Here is a 27,466-nt window from a genome sequence, read left to right as displayed (position 1 = left end):
GACTGCGCTGATCTGACCTGCATTCTGTAAGGGTTTGGAAAGCCTAGAGAAAGTTCAGTTTGCATGTGCTGACAGCGAAGGCTTTTCCTGTGAGCACTTTCAGCCTTATCTTGGGACGTCCTTCGGTGGCCGGAGATGAGGGAGCTATGATGGGTCAGGTTTCTGTGCTGACTGTGAGTGAGAGCTCTGAATGCCTGGTGCCGTGTTAATGGTGATAAAAGCATTAAAAGCAAGGCGGGTGTTCAGATTTCCTCAGTTAATGGAGCTGATTTAAGGATACGTGGAATTAGGGGCCTCGGAGAGAGGCCTTGGTTGGATGAGAGCTTGCCTGTCATCCGCTCTGCCTTGCTTTGACGGCCTCTGCCCTTCCCCACGTGCGGGCCTTCGTCATCTGGGCATCACAGCAGCCCCTTCCCGAGCGGCACGGGCTGTGTCTGGGAGGCTGGCGCGCCTCCGCGGCCCGCGTGGGCCTCCGCGCCCCTGCTCTCACGGCCGCTCCCGCCGCCGGTCCCGCCGCGTCGCCGGCGCCCCTCCCCGGCGTCCCCTGGGTGCGCCTGCGCGCCACCCTTTCTCACTGAGCGCTCCAGGGACCCTGCTGCCTCTCCCGTTCTGGTTCGAGCTTGGTCAGACTTAATGACAGCTGCGCCCTTTCCCGTGAGGACTCATATCCCGTGAGACGATCCCGTACCGTGTCTCCTTCCCTCTGTGCAGCTGAAGCCCCGAGAAGACGGGGCCCTCGCGGCCTCTCCGCGGCCCAGCCTGAGCCTGCTGTCCCAGGGGCCCGGGAAGGCCCTGCAGGCCCCACCGCAAGCACAGGCGCGGTGGCTGTTGCTCCGTGCCCTGTGGCCAGCACAGCGGGGGCCCTCCTTGGTTTATGTTCTGCTCTGGCTGGTATGAAACTTCTTTGTTTCTTTTTTCCCTTCTTTGCATTTTCGTTTATATTTAATAGCTCTTATTAAGATGTAATTCACATCCCACAAAATTCAGTCACTTAAAGTGCCTCCCCAGTTCCTCACCGAACTGCGCAACCATCACCCACCCCATCTCACAACCTAATTTTAGAGCGTTTTCACTGCCTTAGTCCCTGGCAGCCACTACTGTGCTTTTTGTCTCTATAGATGTGTCTGTATTGGACGTTTCGTGTAAATGAATTGTGTGGTCTTTTGTGACTGGCTTCTTTGATTTAGCAAAATGTTTTCAAGTTTCATTCATGTCATCAATCTTTCCTTCCTTTTTATTGCCAAATACTACACTATTGTATAGACATACACCACAGTTTGTTTAAACATTTATCAGTTGGTGGACATTTAATTCATTTTCGTTTTTATGGCTATTATGAAGACTGTTTCAGTGAACATTCACAGACAAGTTTGTGTGGACGCATGCCTTCTATTCTCTGGGTATATGTGGAGAGGTAAACCTTTGCTGGCTCAGGATGATTCTGTGTCTGACACTTTGAGCAGAGTCATCAGACTGTTTTCAAAGTGGTTCCGTTGTTTTATAATGTTACCACAATATATGAGGACTCCAGTTTCTCTGCAACTTTGCCAAGGCTTGTTTTTTTTTTTTTACTGTATTTTGTTTTGTGTTTTATAAGGCCATCCTAGTGGGCGTGAAGTGATATCTCATGTGGTTTTTATTTGCATTTCCTTAATGACTAATGATGTTGAGCATCTTTTCATTTGCTTTTTGGTAATGTGTGTATCTTCTTTGGAGAAATGTGTATTCAAATCCTTTGCCCATTTTTAAATTGGGTTTTTTGTCTTTATTGTTGAGATGTAAGTGTTCTTTATATATTCTAGATATTAGACTTTCATCGGGACATGATTTGTAAATATTTTCTTCCATTCTGTAGGTTGTCTTTTTATTTTTAATTTTTATGAACTCAGTTTACTTATTTTTTATTTGATCATTTATGCTTTTAGTGTCATATCTAGCGAGGCCCAAGGTTTTGAAGATTTACTCCTATGTTTTTTTCTAAGAGTTTAAAGTTCGTCTCTTCCAGTGAGGTCTGTGGCCCATTTTGACTTCATTTTAGCGTGGAACGTGAGCTTGCGTTCCGAGCTCATTCTTTTCACGTGCATTTCCCGTGGTCCCAGTACCTCTGGTGAACAGACAGTTCTTCCCCCACTGGGTTGTCTCGGCTCGTCCTTGAATCTGTCAGCTTCGGCTCCATTCCCAGCCGTAGAGTTTCTCCTTCCTTTTCATCTGTACTGGGATCTGTGAGTTTAGTCAAGTCACTTTCTGAGCCTCCTCCTTTGGTCAGCAAACAGTTGTTAGATATTCTCGAATTTTCCAGGAAATGTAAGAGCAAGTGAACACAGCACAGTGACCCTGCTCTTCTGATGTGACACTGTAGAATACATTTCAAGAGATTGTAGATAAAGCTCAGTTTTTTTGGCTGATCTTTTGTTAGAGCCCAGTATTCAGAGATCTAAATATAAAAAAAAATTCTCTTAAAAATCACTAAATTTCTTTCATTTTTATGGTGATTCAGAAAAAGAAATTTTAAAGTCTTTTTTCAAGGTTTACTACACCTGGAAACAAAAGAGCCTACAAAATTTAGACTTAATTATGGCATTCCTCAGAGAAAGTCCTGATTACAATATTTTTGCATTTGAACCACAGACATAAAATGTGTTTGTATTGTTTTAAATGGATGTAAGGTTGCCAGCTGTCCTTTCTCAGAAAGGAGTGTCTTTATTTTGATGTTCTTTCTGTCCACCTGTTCTTGTCTCCTTCCTTCCTGTTGTCCAGAAACCATCATCTGGGGTGGGAAGTCATTTCGCTCAAAGGGGTAGGATGTGTGGGAGGGATTGCTCACAACTGAATCTTCTTCAGGATGAAGTGGGATGGCGTATGTGGTGGAAAGAAGCTAAAGAGCAGGGTTTAGGCAGAAATGAATATGTCCTGGATCTTTCAGATAGGGTCTTTGCTCACACTTAAACTTGCTTCCTAAGGTAGCAGCTAGAAGTTTCATGCAGTCAGAACACGTCAGCTCACTTTTCCTTGTAGCTTACCACACGCTGCCTCACTTAGAGGGACAGGCAGTACTTGGTCTTATCTTCCAAGATAAGATGTAGTCAGCTATTACAAAATCAAGTTTAAATCATGCAATTTTAAAAATCACGGATTTATTTGATTTTTAAAATTAACAGATTACTTTCCATCTGGGCTGGGTCTTTGCTGCCGCACTCAGGCTTTCTCTGGGTGCAGTGAGGAGGGGAGCTCTCTGTTCCGGCACGTGGGTGTCTTGTTTTGGTGGCCTCTTCGTTGGGGAACGTGGCCGCCAGGTGCATGGGCTTCAGGAGTCTCAGCACCCGGGTCCAGCAGTTGTGGTGAGCAGGCTTAGTCGCCCCAAGGTGTGTGGAATCTTCCCAGATCAGGGATCAAACTCGTGTCCCCAGGCGGATTCTTATACACTGTACAGCCAGGGAAATTAAAAAAAAAAAAAAGGATTTATTTTAGGGATACAAACTGGAGGAAAGCTTAACTAATCCATGAAAGCAGAAGCTTATCCCCTCCTTCAGTCTGTTTACAGGCCTGTGAGCTCCCCACTGAGCCCGTTGTATCTTGCTTGATTGTTAAATGAGCATTTGTAAAACCCCAAGACAGAGCCCAACCTCAGTTCACCGATTATAATTAAGTACCCTGAAAAGGGTTTTGTTTGATATTCTGCCCTCCATTTTTAAAAGAGCATGCATTTAGGGAAAATGGTCAAATAAAATATGCCCATATGATCTTAGTTGAATGTTGAGTTGTAAGCCAACTTTTTCACTCTTTCATCAAGAGGCTCTTTAGTTCCTCTTTGCTTTCTGCCATGAGGGTGGTGTCATCTGCATATCTAAGGTTATTGATATTTTTCTCAGCAATCTCGATTCCAGCTTGTGCTTCATTCAGCTTACATTTTGCGTGATGTACTCTGAATACGTTAAATAAGCAGGGTGACAGTACACAGCCTTGACGTACTTCTGTCCCAATTTGGAACTAGTCTATTGTTCCATGCCTAGTTCTAACTGTTATATCTTGATGTGAATACAGATTTTCTCAGGAGGCAGGTAAGGTGGTCTGGTCCCATCACTTCATGGCAAATAGATGGGGAAACAGTGATAGACTTTATTTTCTTGGACTCCAAAATCACTGCAGATGGTGACTGCAGCCATGAAATTAAAAGACGTTTGCTCCTTGGAAGAAAAGCTAGACCAACCTAGACAGCATATTAAAAAGCAGAGACGTTACTTTGCCAACGAAGATCTGTCTAGTCAAAGCTATACTTTTTCCGGTAGTCCTGTATGGATGTGAGAGTAGGACCATAAAGGAAGCTGAGCACCAATTGATGCTTTTAAACTGTGGTGTTGGAGAAGACTCATGAAAATCCCTTGGACTGCAAGGAGATCCAACCAGTCCATCCTGAAGGAAATCAGTCCTGAATATTTATTGGAAGGACTGATTCTGAAGCTGAAACTCCAGTACTTTGGCCACCTGATGCAAAGAACTGATTCATTGGAAAAGACCCTGATGCTGGGAAAGATTGAAGGCAGGAGGATAAGGGGATGACAGAGGATGAGATGGTTGGATGGCATCACCGACTGGAGGGACATGAGTTTGATCAAGCTCCAGGAGTTGGTGATGGATGGGAAACCTGGCGTGCTGCAGTCCATGGAGTGGCAAACAGTCGGACACAACTGAACGACTGAACTGATGATCTTAATTCTATGAATGGGGAGAAAATAGTATGAATATTTATAATGTCATATAGATTATAATTGGTTCTGCCCTCTTAATATAAAGCCTGAGTTTAAGATCTCAGTTTGTTTTTTGAAATATCAAAAAAATCTGTTCATCCTGTGGAATAAACTAGGGTGCCCATGAAAAATTGTTAGGTTATCTAATTTTTTTTGTAGTATTGAGCTCATTCTGGCCCTTTTTGTGTGTGTCCATTCATATCTGACTTTTGCATTTTTCCTGCTCAGTCAAACTGGATTAAATGGCTCACTTTCTAATGCTGAAGCCAAGAGTGTTTATGTGATTGGTCTTCTATCTAAATTGGTGCCGGCCGGGAGTTCTCTAGCAGTGGCTGAGTTCAGGGGACAGGAGGGTGTACATTGCAGCTGCTGTGCTGCACATGCGTGTCTGCTCTGGGGGAAGAGAGTCGGCCGACACAGGGAGTTCAGTTGCCTTTTCCTTTGGTCCTTCTCTTTTATTTGTTTTGACCTCTATTGAGTGAGCATTCCTAGTGGACACGATGTCACTGTGACAGTGGGTTTCAGTGAGATTCCCAGGTCACTCCACTTCTGTTGCAGTCTTATCCATGTTTGGCACCTGGATCATGCCCCGGTCCGGCTTTCCTGCCTCCAGTGCCCCTGCCACATGGGCTGGTGATGTCCCCGTAGACAGAGCCCTTCTCCCCGGTCACTGCCCTGCTGGGTCCCCATTGTTTGCAGGACCCAGCACAAGCATCCTGACTTGGCACCCTAGGCCCTTCATCCCCCAGGTCCAGCGTCTTCTCCATCCTCAGAGATACCACCTTGCTCTTCTCAGCTTTGGCCTCACAGACTGCTCACGCCTGCAGCCCTTGTCATCCCTTTCTCCAGCCAGTCTCCCCTTTCTCCAGTCAGTCTCCCCATTCACAAGCTTTTTTTCCCATTCTGACTCCAGCTCTCCTGCTGTTTCCATCCTTTGAGGCCCAGTTCCACTATCCCTTCCTTGTCAGATCCCCGGGCTAACGTCTGCGCTGGTCCCTCGGCATGTGGTTCAAGCCTGCTTCAACACTGAGTGTTCTGGGCTGCCTCCTTCCCCTGCTCTACCACGAGGCTCTCTGGGCCCGGGCCTGTCTCTCCTTCGTTTTTATAATCTCAGCATCAGCTCAGTGGTTAGTACATTAAGGGCAGCCCCCGGAGTTTTTATTAGGTAGATGGGTCAGTGGGCATCCGAGTTAAGAGCCCCAAATAGCACATCACCTTGACATAATAATTAAGATTTGTGTACGTTCACCTTTTTGCCACATGAACCAGATGACCTTCTACAGATTTACTACCAGGGCAGGTGGTATTAAAATTCTTTTTTTAGAAATTGTAGAATGGTCTTGGAGTTTAGGTTACTTGGTGGAGGTTGAGGACACAGCTAGGATTGGCAGTCCCGGCTCACTTTGCTTTAAATGTTTCCCTGGGTAATGATTTTCATATCGTTGACTTCGTAATTCATGTTCCAGGAAAGATAAATGCAGATAAAAAATTTTTGCAGCATTTGTATAATGGGAAAAACAGTAGAAACAGCTTAAAGGCTCAACAGTGGGAAAAGGGGTTGATAAATTTAACTGTGTCAACATAGTACAATATTAAGTCATTGCTCCAAATGACAGTTACGATGCTATGTAGAAAAGTCTGCAAGCAGATGGCAGAATATAAGCTAGACTGCATTCTGTGATTATAACTATAAAGTGTATACTGGGATGTAACATGTAAATAGAGTTGTGTTAGGCTCCCGAAAAAGCAGGAGTTCTATTTTCATTCGTTTGTTTTTCGGCTCTGCCATGTGGCAGGTGGGATCTTGGTTCCTGGACCAAGGATTATACCTGTGCCTCCTGCAGTACACGCACAGAGTCTTAACCACTGGACCACCAGGAAAGTCCAAAGAAGTTTTTTTTTTTAAACATTTTTCTTTAGTGTTGTTTTGGATCCAAGCTATTGAGATTTGAGAAGCATTTTAGTGATTTATTTGGGTAAAAAAGAATTTAAAATTAGCATTCTCTTAGAATCTGGCTTATAAGGTCACTATAACAATGACCTTGTCTCAGAGAGTTAAATTAATTATTATTGGAATCACTGTAAAATAATATTTATTGTTAAAGATGGAATTATAAGGCAATATGGGAAACAGAGAGGCTTTAAAGGTAGAGGAAAACCGATGACACACAGTTGCCACCAAGTAAAAGTGCTTTTTCTTTATATGTGGGTCCTGAGGTGGTATCATAGTATGGAATTCTCTCACAGGGAGATCGTGACGATAAGAAATTACAGCGTGATTTTAAGAAAGCACAGGAAACCAGAGAAGTGAAAAGTTAGAAATAGGCACACCCAGTGTGCCTCAGCACAGGGGAGCAAGGAGCGCGTCTGTCGCCTCCCTTCTGAGCCTCCCTGTGCCTGTGTGATGGGAGCGCCCTCCCCGTCATGGTGTCCTCTTACTGCACTGTGTAAAGCGGAGATTATTTCTGGATGCTCTGGGTGGTATCTAATAGACCTCAGCCCTGGCGTTCCTGCCTACTTAAGCCTGCCGCATGCTGCCGCCGGGCCCTGTGCCTGCCCCGCCCCCCCCCCCCCCCCCCCCCGGCGGGACAGGTGTGGGCTGGGCCGCGGGGCCAGGCTGGGGGTTGGGGGGCGCCCCAAGTCCTGCGCCTCGCCGCCACCGAGGTGCTGATCCCGTCAAGTGAGTGTGGCCGGGCGCAAGGGAAGCTGTCAGCTGTGCTGGGGGGAGGGAGGACCGGCTCCAGCCACAGTTTGGCAGAGAAGTGGAAAGGGGCGGGTTTCTCTCTCACCAGTTGTGAAGGTCTGAACCAGGATCTGGAGCTGGGAAATAAAAACAGGGAAAGGTTGAAGGCCTCAGTAGCTGCTGTGTTTTCCTGAGATCTTACATAATTAGTTAAATGAGATACACAGCTTTTCTGGGTGTGATAGTTAAGAATTCCTAACAGTCTGGGTAGAATCATGTTTTTAATGACACTAATTTGCCTGATAAAAGTTATCTTTTTTGTTTTTTTTAATAACATTAGGCTGTCCACCTCTGGAGAGTTATTACTGTATGTTAGGAAAATATATGCCGTTGCCTACCTACCTGAGAATACAGCTTTTAAAGCAAAGAAATTGCTTTATTAGAAAAAAAATTTTTTTTTCATTGAAGCCTCCAGTGAATATGATTCAGTGGATGGGAGTTTGGGAAGAGATAGAGCGTTGGCGAGTAGCAGCCAGGAGGGATCCCCGTGGAGCCCAGGAAGATTCCCAGAGGTGCGGGTGTGGTGTCAGCCCGTTCTCCGCCCAGCCCCACCCAGCAGCCCCATGCAGCTCTGAAGTCTCTTCTCTTGGCAGCGCACAACACCGTTCTAGAACAGTTACCTGGTCCCTCTATTAACTCAGCATTTGCTTAGTCCCTTCCTTGCCTGCTGGGAGAGTTGACTAACTCCTTACTGAAAAACCTGAGAGACCCCTATCATAGCAAGAACAATATGCAGGAAGTTTTTTTGTTTGTGTGTGTTTTCCTTCATTAAGATTATAAGCACCTTAGGAGAAGCAGTCATGTTCTAATCAGTATTTTTTTTCTTATCACCTGGCACAGAGCCTCATCACGTAACTTGTAGTAAATAAATGCTTGAGGATTGAATTGTTGTTCAGTTGTGAACTGCAGTGTGCCAGGCCTCCCTAAGGACTGAATAAATCACCTTAAAAGGCCAGAAAGTATGATTTCAGCTATTGACAAAGCTATGAGAGGAGTCCTTTTTTCTCGGTTAGTTGACTTCCTTCGGCTGTGCTGGGTCTTCGCTGCCGCGCGGGCTGCTCTCCAATCGTGGCCAGTGGGCTGCTCGTGGGGCCGCTTCTCTTGTTGCAGAGCGAGCCCTCTAGGGCACTGGCTCAGCAGTTGCCGTGGGCAGACTTAGTTGCCCTGAGGCGTGTAGGATCTTCCTGGACCAGGGATTGAGCCTGTGTCCCTGCATTGGCAGGCAGACTCTTCAGAAATGAGTTACCAGGGAGGTAATGAATCTTTTTTGTTGTCCTGACAACATTAACTATGTTCAAATATTCTAGAAGCATTTGTTAGAAGGTTTGAACATGTCCAATAAATAGTACTTTTTCCCTTGAGTTCTGACTGGTGGATAAGAATCAGAAGCTGGAACACTAAAATGCCTTCTTTATTTTACTGATAAGCCACATTCTCCTGAGTCAGCTGACATAAGAGAGCCAGAGTTGCTAACTCCCTGTCCCCAAGGGTAGACCTTGGTGTGGCCCACTGGAAGGGACTTTTTTAAAAGTTGAGGAAAGGTTGATGTGTAGTATTATGTAAGTTACACGTGTACACGGAATACAGTGATTCACCATTTTAAAGGTTATACTTCATTTATAGTTAGAAAATAGTGCTATGTTCACCATGCTGTACAGTGTATCCTTGTGGCCTAGTTTATATGACAGAATGGTTCCTGTCTCTCAACCTCCTACCTCTGTCTTACCCCACCTTCCTTCCCTCTCCCCACTCGTAACCCCTGGTTTGTTCTTTATGTCTGTGAGTCTGCTGCTTTTTTGTCTGATTCACTGCTTTGTTGTAGTTTTTAGATTCTACATGTAAGTGATACCATACTGTATTTCTCTGACTTACTTCACTTAGCACAATAATCTCCATCCATGTTGTTGCAAGTGGCAAAATTTCATTCTTTTTCATGGCTGAGTAGTATTCCATCATATATGTATACTCTATCCATTTATCTGTCGTTGCTTCCATATCTTGACAGTCGTAAATAATGCTGCTAGGAACATTGGGTGCATGTATCTTTTTAAATTAGTGTTTTTGTATTTTTAAATATATACCCAGGTGTGGAATTGCTGTATCATATGGTAATTCTGTTTTTGGTTCCTTGGGAAACCTCCAGACTGTTTTCTACGTTGTATGTGACAGTCACTCAGTTGTGTCTGACTCTTTGCAACCCCATGGACTGTAGCCTACGAGGCTTTTTTGTCCATGGAGATTCTCTAGGCTAGAATACTGGAGTGGTTTCCATGCCCTCCTTCAGGGGATCTTCCCAACCCAGGGATTGAACCCAGGTCTCCTGCATTGCAGGTGGGTTTTTTTTTTTTTTTTTAACCATCTGAACCAGCACGGAAGCCCTGGTTTTCCAGAGAGGCTGCACCAATTTACACTCCCACCTAGAGTGTACAAGGGTTCCCTCTTCTCTGCATCCTCACCAGCACTTGTTATCTGTGGTCTTTTTGAGGATAGCCATTCTGACAGGTGTGAGGTGATACCTCACTGTGGTTTTGATGTGCATCCCCATGATGATTAGCAGTGATCTGTTCACGTGCCTTTTGGCCGTCTGCATTTCCTCTTGTGGAAGGGATGTTTGAATCCAGGACAAGCACCCTTCCCCAGGGTGTAGAGAAGAGGAGGAAAGAAACCAGCTCTTCCGAGAGTCCCCACCCTGTCAGCCTGCCTGTCGTCTGGCCCACCAATAGGTGACTGCCTCTGCCTTGAGGGGCAGGCAGGCTGGGGCAGAGGGGCACGAGTATTCCTGTTTAACTTCCTTATTCCATTGGCTCCTCGGTTTTGTACCTTTGACACTTTGGACTTACCTGTGGTTAAGCCTCCCCCTAACCCTGCCCCCGACACGGAGATGAGCTGACTGCTTGTGGCCATACACCTTCCTTTCTGAGCCTGTTCCTTCTCCCGTCGATTTACCAACCCTCGTTTTTGTTCCTTGTGGACCACTGGGGTGCACACTTGAGTTTGCCCCAGGAAGCTCTCAAATGCATCATGATAATTCATCAGCAATCTGCTCCAAAGCCCCTCTGTATCCTGAACCTAAAGTTCATGTCCTCATGTTTCCCATCCCAGATTCTTTTTGAGTATCCAATATAGCTCACCAGAGCTTTGAAAGAGGATCAAATAACAGAATTAAGATATTCCAATTAAAAAAATAACTCCAGCCTTGTACAGATGCCCCATCCTAGAGCTGTATAATGTAAATAAAGTGAATTCTAAAACCCACTTGGATTAAAGTCTTGGTTCTGAGTACTCTTGGCCAGATTACCTAACCTTTTTATGTCTCAGTTTATAATACAGATAATAGTGCTACCTCTTAGGAGTGAATGCTATAGCTGTTGAATGAATTAATACATGGAAAAAAGCTTAGAACCTAGTTTCTGGCACATACCTAAAATGCACTTATCACTTTAAAAAGTTTTTGTGTATCAACTCTCTCCTACTATAAAAACTCTCAGGGAGAAATTTAAAATTCAGAGATTCAGTCCTTGGCACAACATGAAAGTTGGAGGCTCTAGTCCCGTATCAGATTATGTTGGACTGTGAGTTAGCATGCAGAGAATTTGGAGTCCTCCCTGACTGCTTATTTTGTCTTTTGTCTTAGAGAGGTGCCCTGTGCCTGAGTGCAGTTGGGGAGCTCCAGCAGCCCCAGCCTGGCCCCCACCCCTTCCCGCTAGGGTATGTGGGTTCCCTGGGGCTTCAGGAGTCTCAGTAGGTCAACACCAAGTCTCTCTTGATCTAGAATTCTGACACGTAGGAGTATTACATTCTCAACCTTACAGCCACCAAATTTGGAGAACATGCCCCCCAGCCCTCAGGGCATGAATTCTGAGCAGAACTGTTCCCAGTATTTTGTCATTTGCCAAAGAGAGGGGTGGGGGGCCGAGAGAGAGCATCCTCTGGTTTCAGCTTCAGTTTGTGCCAGTTGTTCTGAGCCCAAGACCCGCCTTTTTTTTTTAAAATAAAGTCTTTATTGAATATGTTACAATATTGCTTCTGTCTTTTTTCATGTTTTGGTTTTTTTGGCCATGAGGCAAAAAACTCTGACCAGGGATTGAGCCCATACCCCCTGCATTAAAAGGTGACGTCCTCACCACCGGAGCACCAGGGACGTCCCGAGACGTGTGCCCTTGAGCTCCACGGGCAGAGGTTGCCCGTCCAGAGGTGAACTGGAGGTGGAGCCACCTGCGCCTGCCGCCTCCTTTCTCGGGAAGTGACTCCGGGAGGCCTGGGCCTGCGCTCAGCGTTAGAGGCTTGCGGTGGCCGTGTGTCTGTCCTGTCCTGTCTGCAGGGAGCCCGTGTTGCAGGCATTGCTATGCAGAGTGGTGCCCCTGTGCTGCTTCGGGATGGAGTGGGGGGTGGGGGAACTTTGAGACCTGCACCTGATGTGGGATGTGGTGTCCCCCCCCCCCCCGGCCTCTCACAGAGAGTCCTGGAATCTGCTCTTTGGGGAGGTGTTTCCTTTTCATCCCGCTGGTTTCAGGTGAAGCTTGTTTGCAGCAAACTCCTGACGGGGAAGTGTGGGTGCCGTTCTGGGAGCTGGGGCCAGTCGGGGGTTAGCACCTGGGCCCAGTCCCGCGCCCCCTCCTCCTGCTGTGCGCCTGCCACTCTTTGCCTTCAGGCTGTGCTGGCTTATACCTGTCCCCGCTTCTGTCAGGGATGCTCGGATGAGTCTCTGTCTAACCAGCTGCTTTCCCCAACACGTGTAAGCTCCTGCTGTGTGCTGTCACTGGTGCAACCCCACAGCCCCCTTTAAACTTTTCCTTCTTTTTTGATCTAGAAGTAGCTTTTCGTCGAGATGTTCCTCTAGATATTTTCCTGTGAGTTCTCCCAAAGCAAGAGACATACAGTTGCTGGGTTCTGGGTGTGCTAAATTTGCTTCTCTTCCCCACACTGGGTGCTCGTATGTTGGAGACGCCCTCCCAGTAGACCAGTATAGAATACAGGGCTGGGGTCAGTCTGCCTGGTTCTCCCTGGTTCCGCTTGAATAGGTCTCCTCAATGCTGTGCCTTCTCTCAGACTGAGCCCTGATTCCATAAACTTTGGAAACGTGTTCCCTCAGGGCACAGGCATCTTCCTCCTGTCTCCCTGCCTCACTGCCTTCTCAGTTTGTGTAGTCCTTGGCAGAGCTGTCTCCATCTTTAGAGATGCAGATAGGTCCTCAGTTGTCTCACTGCAGGTTCTGTACCTGGCTTTAGAAGTGTGTTTCCCCATATCTCCTAGAACTGAATCCTGTTGCCTTTTGAAGGAACAATTCCAGTCCTCTAAGATCTTGCTTGTCTTCCTTTAGTAGGGGAGTTTTGGTGTTTTTTTTTAAACTCAAGCAAGCACAAAGATACAGCTCCTTCACTTGAGTTCGACTCCAGGCTGTCTCTGGCTCTGTCCATTGAACCAGGCAGCATCATCTCCTTTTCTACCTTTGTCTGGTTATTCCCAAAGGTGTCAGCCTTCTCCAAAGGGCAGCCCTGTCTTCCTCCTGCTTCATCAGTCTGCCTTCCTTTTTTTGTTGTTTTGTTTTAGTTCCTCTTGTCCTGATAGGAAAATGAGAATGTTTCTCTAACCTCTCTGATTTCTGGAGTGAGCCTGATCGTTCTAAGAACAGCCCTTAGTGGTTGCCTTCTTCACACATGCAGTACTTTTGTTAGGTTGCTTCTCTGGCTCAACCCAATATGACAGCATGTCTCTTTAATAAGAATACCCTTACTGCTTCTCTTTGTATAAGAGCTGCTGCCCCTGGATGTATCTACCTCTTTGGATCTTGAAAATCTGGCAGTAGGCATTTAGACAGTTGTTAGCTGTGGGGCCAGTGAGTTAGACAGGAATTCTTGAGTCTGTGGACCAACCACATGAAAGTAAACAAACCCTTTCACAGTTCTGACTCCTGGCCGTGAAGATAATGCATAAAAAGGAACAGAATTTGGAGCAGCCTGTCTGTGCTGCCTGCCTGGTGTTGGACTCAGCACAGTTTCCTTCAGATATGCCTTGGAAGCAGATCGTATTCTGGAAGCTCTCTTTGTATTGAAGAGAGCCCTGACTCTGGATACCTTTTTGTTTTGTTTTTCTCCCCGCCCCCCCCTTTTCCTGTGGTAAACTAGGTGTTCCCCCCAGTTTGTTTACCATTTTAACCGTTTTTAAGTGTACAGTTCGGTGGCATGAACTACACTCACACTGCTGTGTGGCTATCACCACCATCCGCCCCAGAACGTTTTTGTCTGCTCAAACTGAAGCCCTGCCCCCCATTAAGCAGCGATTCCTCCTTGGTCCCTTGTAAACATTATTCCACTTTCTGTCCCGAATTTGACTGTCGCGTGTCCCCGCACGCGTGGACTCATACGGCTTCTGTCCTTTTGGGGGCTTCCCTGGAGTCAGCGGTTGGACTCTGCCGTCCACTGCACGGGGGTGTGGGCTCGATCCCTGGTCCGGGAGCTGTGATCCTTAATGTCGTGTGGCGCAGCCAAAAAAAGGATTTTAAATTCTAATAAAGTACAATAAAGATTGTTTTAAAAGGTTGTCCTTTTGTGACTGACTGATTTCATTAGCACAGGTGTCGTCAAGGTTTAGCCGTAAGGTAGCAGGCGTCAGAATTCCCTCCTGTGTATACGCCGTGTGTATTCTTTCGCCTGTCTGTGGGTTTTGGGTCGTCTCCTTCTAGCTGCTGGGGGCACTGCCGCTGTGAATCCAGGTGTAGAAACACCTGTTGTAGCGCTCCCGTCTCTTCGGGCGTGAATCCAGGAGCGGGCCCGCCGGACCATGCTGCAGTTACGCGTTCGCTTTGCTGGGGAACCACCGTAGCGTCTCCCACGGAGACACCCTTTCTCTCGCAGCCCCCTCTGCGTGCCTGCTTGGGCCACAGCCGCGTGGTGTTGCTCCTCAGCTCGTGCGGGGCCAGGCCTTTGGGCTCCCTTGCCTTTGCTTACGGCCCGGCATCAGCCAGTTGTATCAGGTCGCTGCGTGCCGTTGGGTTGAGCCGCGTGACCTGCTGCGGTGGAAGCCCAGCGCAGCCCTGAGGCTGCCAGCCCGCCTGCGGGAGCTCTGCTGGCGGTAGAGGCCAGGAGCGGTGCGCAGGGAAGGCGGCTGCCGCCAGGAGCGGTGCGCAGGGAAGGCGGCTGCCGCTCGGTCCCCCGCCCCCCCCCACCCCCCGACCCCGGACGTCTTCGTGGTCCGCATTCGCTTGCTCTCCACACTGCGCTTTGTCTTCCATGATTCCTGGCACATCTCAGGGGTGGGGCAATGGGAGGTGGAGTGCAGCAAATGACTTTTCTCTCCTTTCTTGAGTTCTGAACCAATTATGAGGTAAGACAAGAAGAATTTGAAGCATTTAAGAAAAAAAAAGTCCTTTCTCTTGGAAACCAAAGGTTTGGGGGAGAGCAGTTTCTTTTCTAACAACTTAAAAAAAAAATCCTTGATTTGTCTTCACTGGGTCTTGGTTGCAGCTTACGGGCTTAGATGCGCTGAGGCTTGTGGGATCGCACACGCGTCTCCTGCGTTGCAAGGCGGGTTCTTAACCACCGGGCCACCAGGGAGGTCCCCCTTCTAACAGCTTGGACGTGGAGAAAATGCTTTCCAGAAGCATTGCAGTCACTTGTTGTGGAATTTCATTAATTGAAGGCATTAATTGTGAATAAACAAGCAAATGCTCCCTTTTGAGGGTCTGGTGTACTATGATTGGCACATGTGTCTCATTTAACACTGCTGACATGGCTATGAGCCCATTCCTGCTGCTTTATGCAAGAGAAAGCTGAGTCCTGGAAAAGGCTCATAGAGAATATATGGGTTTCATGTCGGGTTTCATTTTGAATCTGTGTTGACTGCAAAGTCACTTGGCCACACTGCCTTTTCTAAAACGATGTGGGTAAGGAAAAATATGATACGTGTGCTGAACCCTTTTCCCTTAAAATAAATAAAAAACTCATTTCAGCCAGTTCTTAGGATTTTACAGATATTTTAGTGAGTGGGCCTGGCAAGGTAAGTAAATTTTGTTTCAATTTTGAAATTGAAACGTATTTGAAAACCAGGTTAGTGGTGGTGGTGAGGGCTGGTGAATATTAGGGTCAGTTAACCCTGCATCACCTATTGGTGAGTCAGCTAAGCCTGTCTGCTACATAGGAAACACTAATTTAGAATTTTGGTTAAAGAGCGTGAGTGCTGTGTAGAAGGGGCCAGGAAAGTACTCATTTTTTTTTTTTTTTGAAAGTACTCATTTTATACAAAATCATCTCATGTATGGAATGTGTTTTATATAGCAGCGTGTGAGTGGGCCCCTGGCTGGAATGGTCACATGACTTATATGGGCTCTGTGTTCCAAAGACACATGTGGGCAGAAGAGATTTACCTGTGTAAGACCTCTACAGTTTAGCATTCAGAATTGTGAAAGGGGGACTTCCCTGGTCGTCCAGTGGCTAAAGCTCCGGGCCCCCAATGCAGGGAACCCAGGTTTGATCCCCGATCAGGGAGCTAGATCCCACATGCCGCAACTAAGCGTTGATGCTGCAGATAAAGATCCTGCATGGTGCAACTGAGATGGGGTGCAACCACACAAATAAACATGTTTAAAAAAGAGTTAATACATGTGGGGAAAAACCATGAAAGGGAATCTATCTAAGTAATTGGCATTTATCCAAGTAATTCTTTTATATTTCATACATTATATTCTTTAAGTGAGAAGTTCTCATGTGTGAGCATTAATGGGAACATTATAATTTCAAGTCTCTTGTTCATTCTGTCTGAATTAATGCATTATAGACTCTCCTATACTTTTGTCAGGGTATGGTTTATTCTTGTTAATGAAAATCATCTCAAATGACTTAGAACTTTCAACCCATCGTTTTCTTTCCTGTTTGAGTGCACACAGCCCCCCAGGATCACCCTGTGCCCCTGGCCTGGTACACAAAGACCAGTTTTTTAAGCAAGTAGAGGGAGGTAATCTTTTTCTCTTTCATCTCATTCCCTAAGTTTAGACCACTTCTCCACAAAACCTTGGAAATACATGCCATACAAAAGGCATCTTAACAGAGCTATTTTCTTGACAGTTACATTCTCTCTTGGTGTGGTTTTCTAAGACATGTTTTCATGTTGAAGAATTTTTAGGCTTCCAAGTACCTGAGAAATAGACATGACCTGTTCAGATTTACATGGAAAAAGTACTGATGACTTAAAAAAAGAACTGCCTTTATCTTCCCCCTGTTTTTCCACTAGCTAACCTTTGGGGACCTTTGATAAGTCATTTAAGTCCTGCAGACTGTATCTTTTCCCACCTTCTAAAAGAGAATAATACCATACACTTATGTGAAACCTGGTGAGGAGTTATTGTTTCTTTTAACTGTGAAATTTATGAACTAATTTGTTAAAATAATGTGGGCGGTTTCAAAAAAAAAATAGGCTTTTGTTTTTCTTTTATAACCTGCCTAGGCACACTTCTGCGTAAGCGGTCAAAACAAATGTTCTCAGCTGGGGTTCTTTCAGAGAGAATTTATTATCCCAGTGTGCCAGTGGGTGCCCCAAGTGGCTCATGTTTTGGTTATAGTTTCCCTTTTTAAGTCAAGAGTGCAATACTTTTGTTCTTTCGGGAAAGAGACATGAACATTTAAATTTCTCTTTGAGAAAAGTCTGCATCCTCAAGGGCAGTTTGGAGGTGCTGGCACTCCCCCTTGTGGGGTTCTGAAATATGTTGTTCAGCAAGTAAAACGACATAGTTTGTTTTTGTTATGTTTCCAACTGATGGATGAATCTTATTTAACATAGTAAATTATAAATTCATTCATCCAGAAATTTACCAAGAATGACAAAATAGTGGGCTCTAAAATCACATCAAATCACTGTGCAGGTAGGATTTTTAATCATGCTCAAAGTAATAATTTTGAACTTTTAACTTTATTTCAACATGTGAAGAAATATTTTAGGCAAGAAAATTGCCTTGTCAGTTTAAGACCTATACTTAAAATGTTGTAGGTTAGTTAAACAAAACCCAACCTAGTCGTAAATGTGTTGACATGGGTTTCTCTTTAAACTTTTTTGGGGAAAGTTTCAGATCAGAAGCACGTGCCAAATACCAGGTTTCGATGCACTTTTATTTTAGAGCCATTGTTTGTTTTTAGTGTCTTGCCGCTAGCAGACTTGCACCTTTCGAGCGAGCATTTGTGACTGTGCACCCACTTCTCTTCCGACATCAGCTGTCTACTGAGTGCAGATTAAGTGGTAGACAGTGTGGTAAAAGCATCAGACAGGGTGCTTGCGGTCTGCTGGGGAAGGCAGACCTTGAACAGGTTGCTCTAGTGTCATGACCTATGACCTGAGTGTGAGTACTGGCATTTACCCCCGTGGTGGTGTCAAGAACCACCTCCCTAAGAGTAGTGTTTTTGCTGGGACATGAAAGATGGATCTGATTTAGTTAGGTGGAACAGAGGGTGGGCTGGGAATGAGAGTTCAAGGCAAAGAAACAGCACGTTCAGAGGTTGATGGCAGAGTGGAGCAGAAAGTAGATGAAGCTGAAGCATAAAGACGGAGGTGAGAAGAGGCAGGTGCCCGGGTTTTATAGGTGCAGTAAAGGACCTGGGGCTTTGGCTGAGCAGGAAGTTTGATGGGTTCTGAGCAGGTAGTGATGTGACCTGGTTTGTGTATTAGTAAACTCGTTCCTGATGCATTGTGGACGGTGCAGAGGAGAGGACAGACGTAGACGCGCAGAGACAGGAAGGGAGTTACTGTGCCAGCCTGCCCGCCCCCTCCTCCTTCCTCCCACCAGGGCAGAGGGCCATCAGCTTTTTCTGTAAAGGCCCAGACAGGCCTTTTCATTTTGGTTTTGTAGGCTGTAGACTCTACTATGCCGTCCTAGCCTGAAGGCGGCCATAGGCAGTTTGCAAAAGAGAGAGCGTGGCCATGTTCCAGCAGGACTTTATCTGCAAAAACGGGCTGGCTCTGGCTTTTGGGCACAGTACACTGACCTGATCCTTAGGGTGTGTGTTAGGAATGGAGGGAAGTGAATGCGTCCGCTCACTGCACCTGGGTGCTGGGTTGTGGGGAGGCTGAGCGAGAAGGCACGGGGAGGTCGGTCTCCAGGTTTCTGGCTTAAACAGTGCTGTGAGGAGTGGGGTGCAGGCGTGGCCCGCAGCCTGGCTCACGTGTGGGCGTGCAGAGAAGCCTGCATCAATGAGATAAGCACGGGTGGCTGCGGCGTGTCTGGTGAGAGGGCAGGGGACAGAGACCAAACCTGCAGCGACTGTAGCGTCGGTGCCGGAGGCGGGAGAGCCAGCGGACGCGCCGAAGGGCACAGAGAGATGCCAGGACATGGCCAGGTGGGGAGCAGGCTCGGGCAGAAGAGGGGCTCCCTTTGGACTGGGACACGCGCGGTCACTTAGAGCTTGGTTAACAGTTTCAGGGAGTAGATGGGCTTGCTTTGTTTATGTGTTTGGTGTGGGACTTGGCTCACAGAAGGACAAATTTAAAAATCTAGCTCTTCCTTGAGATTTGAGGTTCAGTTTACAGATGATATTACTGTTTAAATCTTAACTGATATGAGCAGTTACTTTTTAAAAATTAATTTATTTTAATCGGAGGCTAATTACTTTGCAATATTGTGGTAGTTTTTGCCATATACCGACATGAATCACTCACAGGTGCTCATGTGTCACCCCATCCTGAACCCCCTTCCCACCTCCCTCTCCACCCCATCCCTCTGGGTTGTCCCAGAGCACCGGCTTTGGGTACCCTGCTTCATGCATAGAACTTGCACTGGGCATCTCTTTTACCTATGGTAATATACATGTTTCAGTGCTGTTCTGTCAAACCATCCCACCCTTGCCTTCTCCCATAGAGTCCAAAAGTCTGTTCTTTACATCTCTGTCTCTTTTGCTGTCTTGCATATAGGGTCATCATTACCTTCTTTCTAAATTCCATATATATGCGTTAATATACTGTGTTGGTGTTTCTCTTGAGCAGTTACTATTTTAAAAATTTTCTTTTATTTTTATTAGTTGGAGGGTAATTACTTTACAATATTGTAGTGGCTTTTGCCATACATTGACATGAATCAGCCATGGATTTACATGTGTTCCCCATCCCAATCCCCGCTCCCGCCTCCCTCCCCATCCCATCCCTCTGGGTCTTCCCAGTGCACCAGGCCTGAGCACTTGTCTCATGCATCCAACCTGGACTGGTGATCTGTTTAACCCTTGATAATATACTTGTTTCAATGCTATTCTCTCAGAACATCCCACCCTCGCCTTCTCCCACAGAGTCCAAAATTCTGTTCTGTACATCTGTGTCTCTTTTTCTGTCTTGCATATAGGTTTGTCGTTACCATCTTTCTAAATTCCACATATATGCATTAGTATACTGTATTGGTCTTTATCTTTCTGGCTCACTTCACTCTGTATAATGGGCTCCAGTTTCATCCATCTCATTAGAACTGATTCAAATGAATTCTTTTTAAAGGCTGAGTAATATTCCATTGTGTATATGTACCATAGCTTCCTTATCCATTCGCCTGATGATGGACATCTAGGTTGCTTCCATGTCCTGGCTATTATAAACAGTGCTGCGATGAACATTGGGATACATGTGTCTCTTTCAATTCTGGTTTCCTTGGTGTGTATGCCCAGGAGTGGGATTGCTGGGCCATATGGCAGTTCTATTTCCAGGTTTTTAAGAAATCTCCACACTGTTTTCCATAGCGGCTGTACTAGTTTGCATTCCCACCAACAGTGTAAGAGGGTCCCTTTTCTCCACACCCTCTCCAGCGTTTATTGCTTGTAGACTTTTGGATAGCAGCCATCCTGACTGGCGTGTAATGGTACCTCATTGTGGTTTTGATTTGCATTTCTCTGATAATGAGTGATGTTGAGCATCTTTTCATGTGTTTGTTAGCCATCTCTATATTGTCTTTGGAGAAATGTCTGTTTAGATCTTTGGCCCATTTTTTGATTGGGTCATGTATTTTTCTGGAATTGAGCTGCAGGAGTTGCTTGTATATTTTTGAGATTAATCCTTTGTCTGTTGCTTCGTTTGCTATTATTTTCTCCCATTCTGAGGGCTGTCTTTTCCCCTTGCTTATAGTTTCCTTTGTTGTGCAAAAGCTTTTAAGTTGAATTAGGTCCCATTTGTTTATTTTTGCTTTTATTTCCAATATTCTGGGAGGTGGGTCATAGAGGATCCTGCTGTGATTTATGTCGGAGAGTGTTTTGCCTATGTTCTCCTCTAGGAGTTTTATAGTTTCTGGTCTTACATTTAGGTCTTTAATCCATTTTGAGTTTATTTTTGTGTATGGTGTTAAAAAGTGTTCTAGTTTCATTCTTTTACAAGTGGTTGACCAGTTTTCCCAGCACTACTTGTTAAAGAGGTTGTCTTTTTTCCATTGTATATTCTTGCCTCCTTTGTCAAAGATAAGGTGTCCATAGGTACATGGATTTATCTCGGCTTTCTATTTTGTTCCACTGATCTATATTTCTGTCTTTGTGCCAGTACCATACTGTCTTGATGACTGTGACTTTGTAATAGAGCCTGAAGTCAGGCAGGTTGATTCCTCCAGTTCCATTCTTCTTTCTCAAGATTACTTTGGCTATTCGGGATTTTTTGTATTTCCATACAAATTGTGAAATTATTTGTTCTAGTTCTGTGAAAAATACCATTGGTAGCTTGAGCAGTTACTTTTTAAAAAAGCCTTGGCTAAATGTTTGGTCCTATTTACAAGATTGGTTAAGTGAAAGTGAAAGCCACTCAGTCGTGTACGAACGACTCTTTGCGACCCCATGGAAAACTATACAGTCCGTGGAATTCTCCAGGCCAGAATACTGGAGTGGGTAGGCTTTCCCTTCTCCAGGGGATCTTCCCAACCCAGGGATCAAACCCAGGTCTCCTGCATTGCAGGTGGATTCTTTACCAGCTGAGCCACAAGGGAAGCCCAGCTTGGTTCAACCCCTTAATTATTTTTACCATACTTTAAAGTATAATATGCAGTGGTCCCTCAGCATCTGCACTGGGCGGGATCCAGGAGCCCCCACAGGGACCACAATCTCAAGAATGCTCATGTTCCTTCCAGTCTGCTTCCTCGGAACTGAGGATCAGCTATATTTTATTCTCGTTTTGTACATTAATTGCTGAATGACAGTTGACGTAGTTAAAGATGTATTTTTATATAATATACTTAGATAGTTCTTATAAATCTAACAAATTAAACATAATTGTGGTGATTCTATTTAAAACGAAATCCTCCTGGAGTAAATTGACATGTACCCCCAGGTGAGTCAGCCAAGGATGTGGGGAATGCCTTCATGCCTTGCTGAGATTCTCTGGTGTTCTGACCGAGACTGCCAAGCCACGTGCCTTCTTTATAATCACTGTGCCAGACATGTCAGACTCAACAAAAGCGGGAATCCTTTAGATTCACGTGCTGCGCTGCCTGACATTGCTGTGTATTCGCTGTTGCTGCCCCCACCCTCCTACCCAAATGGCCATATGCCTGGATTGACTTTGCATTTCCTCGATATCATCCCATGTGTTAAGATCTTTGAACTTCATGAAATTCTGCGATCTTTTCATATACTTTTGTTTCTTCCATCCACCTCTCTTCTACCTATTAAAAATGATAGCCAGTTGAATGGTGGACCTTCTCCTATGGTTTTGTCACAGCATCTAAGCTCCTTCTACTGATGAGAGCCAGGCATCAGAACCATTCATTGGCTCTGCAGGTGGTGACTGCAGCCATGAAATTAAAAGACGCTTGCCCCTTGGAAGAAAAGCTATGACTAACCTAGACAGCATATTAAAAAGCAGAGACATTACTTTGCCAACAAAGGTCCATCTAGTCAAAGCTATGGTTTTCCCAGTAGTATGGATGTGAGAGTTGGACTATAAAGAAAGCTGAGCACCAAAGAATTGATGCTTATGAACTGTGGTGTTGGAGAAGACTCTTGAGAGTCTCTTAGACTACAAGGAGATCCAGCCAGTCAATCCTAAAGGAAATCAGTCCTGCATGTACATTGGAAGGACTGATGCTGAAGCTCCAATACTTTGGCCACCTAATGTGAAGAACTGACTCATTTGAAAAGACCCTGATGCTGGGAAAGATTGAAGGTGGGAGGAGAAGGGGACGACAGAGGATGAGATGGTTGGATGGCATCACCGACTCAATGGACTTGAGTTTGAGCAAGCTCTGGGAGCTGGTGATGGACAGGGAAGCCTGGCTTGCTGCAGTCCATGGGGTTACAAAGAGTTGGACACGACTGAGTGACTGAACTGAACTGAACTGAGTGAACCTACTTTCAAATAAGAGCAGGCTCCTGTGTTGGAGCAGAATGTTCAGAAAATATAAGAAATGCCAAGCGACAGCGTTCCTTTGTATATTTAGAACATATTTATCTGCTTATTGCCATAACAGGAATTTTCATGTTCATGGGAGAGCTTGTGATTTCCATTAGATATAAGCTCAGTGACAGAAGAGATTTTTCTGTCCTATTCACTATTGCATTCCCAGCAAATAGAATTTTGCCTAACATTTAGCAGAGGCTCAAATACATGTTGAATGAATAAAATGAAGAAATCTAATTTCTGATTAAGTGATAGATTGTTTACTATTGATAGTAGATTGAGACTTTTGCTTCCTTGTAATTTCTTTCCCTCCTTTTTCTTCTTTTAGGCGGAAATCACTAATTCTAGCCTCTTGCAGGTGCAACTGGAATGCAGTTTACATAATAAAGTGTGTCAGCAACTAAAGGTAAAATTAAAAATTTAGTGTTTTTCTTTCTGCCTTCCTTCCTGCCTCTTTGTTTAGAAATAAAAAATAAAACAGCATGTTTCTTTGCATAAATGCATATGCTTTTCCCCTAAGTGCTTCTCCCCCTTAAAATTTGAAATAAAAAAATTCAATTGATTTTCCGAATTTTTCCTTTTTTTCCATCCCTCCAATCTCAGAGTTGTTATGTGGAATCGGATGATGTTTTACGGCTGCAGATGAGCATAATTGTAACAATGGAAAACACCTCAAAAGAATTTGAAGAAAACACACAAGATTTGTTAGATCATCTCTCTATTATTTATGTAGCTACAGATAAATCTGAGAGCTCAGGTATGGCAGAATCTTTAAACTTTTCTGTTAAAATATATTTTGATTCACCTGCATCATCTTTCTGTATCATTTACTTATAGATCACAGATTGCATTGTTGCAATCCAAGACAAAGAGATTTTGCTTTCATTATTAATACACTGCAGTAGTGACTAGTTTTCAGTGTACGTCTGCTAGTAAGGGTGTATTATTTTACAGTAAATTAAGTGGCAACAGCAAACCATTCTGTGTTTTCCTGAGAAATAATTTTCTTGACATTTTGAAGATGGTGAACAAATTAAATGGGCACTACAGTCTTAATATAAATATTCACGCAGGATTTTAAGTCTTGTGTCTTGGTTCTGTTTTATGATTTGCAGAAGCTCAGTTGACCAAGTCATGCTGTTTGTATTTTTCATAGTTGATGGTATGTTCCTGGTATGGCTTGATTCTGGATGCCTGACAAGTTAGAGTACTGTGAATTTCAGTGTCCTGTCTATAAATTTCACCTTTGAAATTGTGCATCCTACTTAGCAAGAATAACCTTGTTTATCAGTTTAAGTTTTTAAGAGATTTTGTAGAGGACATATGGTCCATGAATTTTATCATGTCGGCCTTGGTTGTCAATACTGTTCTGGTACCAAAATACAGTCTTACATTGGCTGTCTTAACTGTTGATCAGACACGGTTTGCTTTCCCATCCTCGGAATTGATTATAGTAGTCGCAGGCCAGCAGGAGAGCTTTCCTGTGCTGGGGTTCCTAGTTTCTGTTGGTTCCCAGAATGGCCAGGGGGACATCAGTGTAGAGAAGACTCCTAGAGCATGGGGAGCATTTCTGTTGGTGAGGATTCAAGGGAAGCCTGCATCCTGAGATCCAGGGTTTTATTCTTCCCAAGTGTGGTTGTCAAGTAAGGAAATGAGGGGCTCTCTGGTCAGTAGGAGACCTCAGCTTTATTTGAAGCTGTCCAGCTGGGTAGTTTCATCTAAACGGAGTTAGGAGTGTGACCCTACACTCAGACTTTTTCTGCTAGTAGCTCATCATTAGAGAGCCTGTGTTGACAGGTCAGTCTTTTTGCCAGAGTCCTTTTTCTTGTGACTTCAAAGAATACCCAACAGAAAACAGCTCCTCATTTCAATTTTAGTGTTGGAAGATGAGTTGCATTTTTTAATAGAAGTGTGTTGCGTGATATTTTAACTTCAGTGTTAAAATGTGAGAATGAGATGGCCCTTTGTTTTAGTCTCATTACTTTGATTCTTTTGAACAGATGATTCGGCAGTGAATATGTATATATTACATTCGGGAAACAGCCTTATATGGATACAGGTAATTTTAAATACTTGTGTAAAGCATAGTTTAAACTTACAAGAGTATATTTGATGACAGAACTTGAGGATTTGTGAGAGAACACTTGTCTCTGTTACCTTTTGCTTCCATTGAAACCTGTTTTCCCTTGCTTGAGCCCATATTTAGATGAAGGTTGTGTGCACCCCTTCGTGCTATTACAGAATAGCACATGTCATTACCCCTTCTGCTGAACAGTTGCTATCTATGCCAGTCTGAGCTACTCAGCCATTTTAACAGGGTTGATTCTACCTGGATCAGCCTCCACCCCGCTAAGAGCAGTATTGTGGATTATTTTTGTTACAGGATGTACATCATTTCTCCCAGAGAGATGTCCTGTCTCTGCAGTTTGAACCAGTGCTCCTACCTACTTCCACAACGAACTTTACAAAAATTGCTTCTTTTACTTGCAGAGGTACAGATTTTAAAAATGTTGGCGACTGTCTTTTTGTTTTCGTTATTTAGTTCTTGTGACTCTAGTTCTTTCTGTGATGACTCCGCTACAGCCTAGGCAAGGCTTTAGGAAGTGAATGGGCTTCATTTCAATTCCACAGCCTTAATAGTTCTAAGAGGTAACCTGATGGAAGAGCTGGTGGTGTGCTGCTTTTATGATGCCACGTGAGTAGGATATTGAGTTTATAGATCATAACTCAGTTGGTTTGAAAGGCCAGGTTGTACATGTGTGATGGACGGACTGCTTTTACAGGTAGGGTTGTGCATCCCCAGTTTGGTCTCTTTGTATAGAATGCCATGCAGGATATCTATTGAATGTTAACCCAGTCCTATCCTCAGTCTTGTTTATAGTTCAGAAGGTTTCTACCAAGGAATGAAATGCATGTTAAATATCTGAAAACAAGACCCAACTCACTTATATTGAAAGAAATGTTAATTTAAAGCAGTAAGTAAGATATAACTTAGGATTTAGGTCTATGAAGATTAAAAAGATTGTTAGTATTCTGTGTTAGTAATGACTAGAAAGAAAACAACACTGATTTTTTGATATGAGTATAAATTGATACAGGCTATTTGGGAGGGAAAGTTGGCAATTTCTCTGAAAACTTAAGATGTGCATGTATGCTCTCTGATCCTGAATTCTACTTCTCTTGGAGTTTATCCTGGGAGTGTATCTTATGAGAGATACACTTGTATATATTCAGAATTGTAATAACAGAAATATGCATTGTTTGTGGCAACAGAACAGGAGATTGGTTAAATTGTAATTCATCTGCGTGGGGATGGGGGACTAGACCTTTTTAGGTATTAAGACTCATACACAGGCGTGCAGTGTCAGCAGGGTGGTTCTCAGGGTCCCTGTGCATTTGCATGTGTTAGAGCACTGGAAGGATGCTTGGGAGTCTGCTGCCACTTGTTCCCTTGTCTAGGGAAAGGTAGACTTGTATTTTCACATCTTTTTGTTAGTGTTTGAATTTTAGGAGGGGAACATATATTAACATACAGCTATAAAAAAAGTCAGGTATTAGTATCAGAGTTAAGAATTCAGTACCAGTGTGATGGTGTCCTGACCTGGCTCAAGGAACACATATGGGTGCTTGATGAATCAGCAGTGTTTTGGCAGCGAGGTTCCACTTTGGTTCTGAGGCTCCTCCGTGATCTTGTTTGACCTGTTCATTTCTGGCTTACACCTCCACACTCATCTCTTCACACACCCTAGTGGGCTCGACTGTTCACTTTTGTCGTCTCTGCAGACCTAAGGACTTGCCTGTTAGCTCAGATCAGTCACTCAGTCGTGTCCGACTCTTTATGACCCCATGAATCGCAGCACGCCAGGCCTCCCTGTCCATCACCAACTCCCGGAGTTTACTCAAACTCTTGTCCATTGAGTCGGTGATGCCATCCAACTGTCTCATCCTCTGTCGTCCCCTTCTCCTCCTGCCTTCAATCTTGCCTCTTAAGATCTTTACAAAAGGAGAGCCACAAAGCATTGATTCTCTCTTTTCCTCCAAAAGAAGAAATGAGAAGTTGGTTTAGCAATGAGAGGTAGTACCGTGTTCTGGGTAACTGACAATCAATCAGTAAGGAGAAAAGATAGTGTTCAAGAAAGGATTTTACCATTTGTATCTCATGCACAGTTTTAATGGAGACAAAAGTGTGGCGTAATTAAAATGTTATAAATAAAACAGTTATTTTCATTTGGGCAAATGAAAGAAAAGATACTGATTCTTCACCTTTATTTCCTTCTGCCTCCCAACAGCTCCTTCCTGTGACAGTGGGGTGAGAGAAGACAGACAGAAAAAAAACACTCCAACACTAAAAGCTTGCCTCTCCTCCCCTGTGGTTCAAGGGTGGGTTTCATTCCTCTTTCCCTGGAATTGTTTGGTTCCCTGCCCCGACCCAGCCCAGGGGTGATTTAACAACATAAGTGATACTTGCGTGATTCTCTCCCTGGACTTGCCTTCCCCGAGTTAGCAATGCTAGCAGGCTGTGAAAGGGTAGTTTGCAGGGCGGGAAAGGGGAAGCTGAATGATGGAGGTGGTGGATTGGATCTGGGCAGGCAGCCGTGTGTGGAAGGAGGAAAGCATATTCCCACCACATATCTGAGATACATTCGGGGCC

At 44.7% G+C, this 27,466-nt stretch overlaps 1 protein-coding gene and 1 long non-coding RNA gene across 4 annotated transcripts in view; one reads left to right on the top strand and one right to left on the bottom strand.

The window, feature by feature from the left end:
- TMEM131L (transmembrane 131 like) overlaps window positions 1-27,466 on the top strand; it is a 170,865-nt gene that overhangs the window by 93,347 nt on the left and 50,052 nt on the right. For all 3 annotated transcript variants that reach the window (XM_043484277.1, XM_043484267.1, XM_043484287.1), the window contains 5 exons: window positions 23,144-23,221; window positions 23,419-23,572; window positions 24,816-24,874; window positions 25,199-25,307; window positions 27,105-27,195. In XM_043484277.1, coding sequence (XP_043340212.1) covers window positions 23,144-23,221; window positions 23,419-23,572; window positions 24,816-24,874; window positions 25,199-25,307; window positions 27,105-27,195 — 491 coding nt within the window. The remainder of the gene's footprint in view (window positions 1-23,143; window positions 23,222-23,418; window positions 23,573-24,815; window positions 24,875-25,198; window positions 25,308-27,104; window positions 27,196-27,466) is intronic.
- On the bottom strand, window positions 3,307-11,636 carry LOC122451423. Its single transcript, XR_006272412.1, has 3 exons — window positions 11,613-11,636; window positions 7,535-7,565; window positions 3,307-3,422 (listed from the first exon to the last, which is right to left on the bottom strand). It is a non-coding gene; the product is annotated as an uncharacterized LOC122451423 (long non-coding RNA).

This window comes from Cervus canadensis, chromosome 1 (genome assembly GCF_019320065.1).
Source record: "Cervus canadensis isolate Bull #8, Minnesota chromosome 1, ASM1932006v1, whole genome shotgun sequence".
In the NCBI taxonomy this organism is placed as follows: Eukaryota; Metazoa; Chordata; class Mammalia; order Artiodactyla; family Cervidae; genus Cervus; species Cervus canadensis.
The sequence above is the reverse complement of the archived record's forward strand: the minus strand, read 5'-3'. Positions and strand labels throughout refer to the sequence as shown.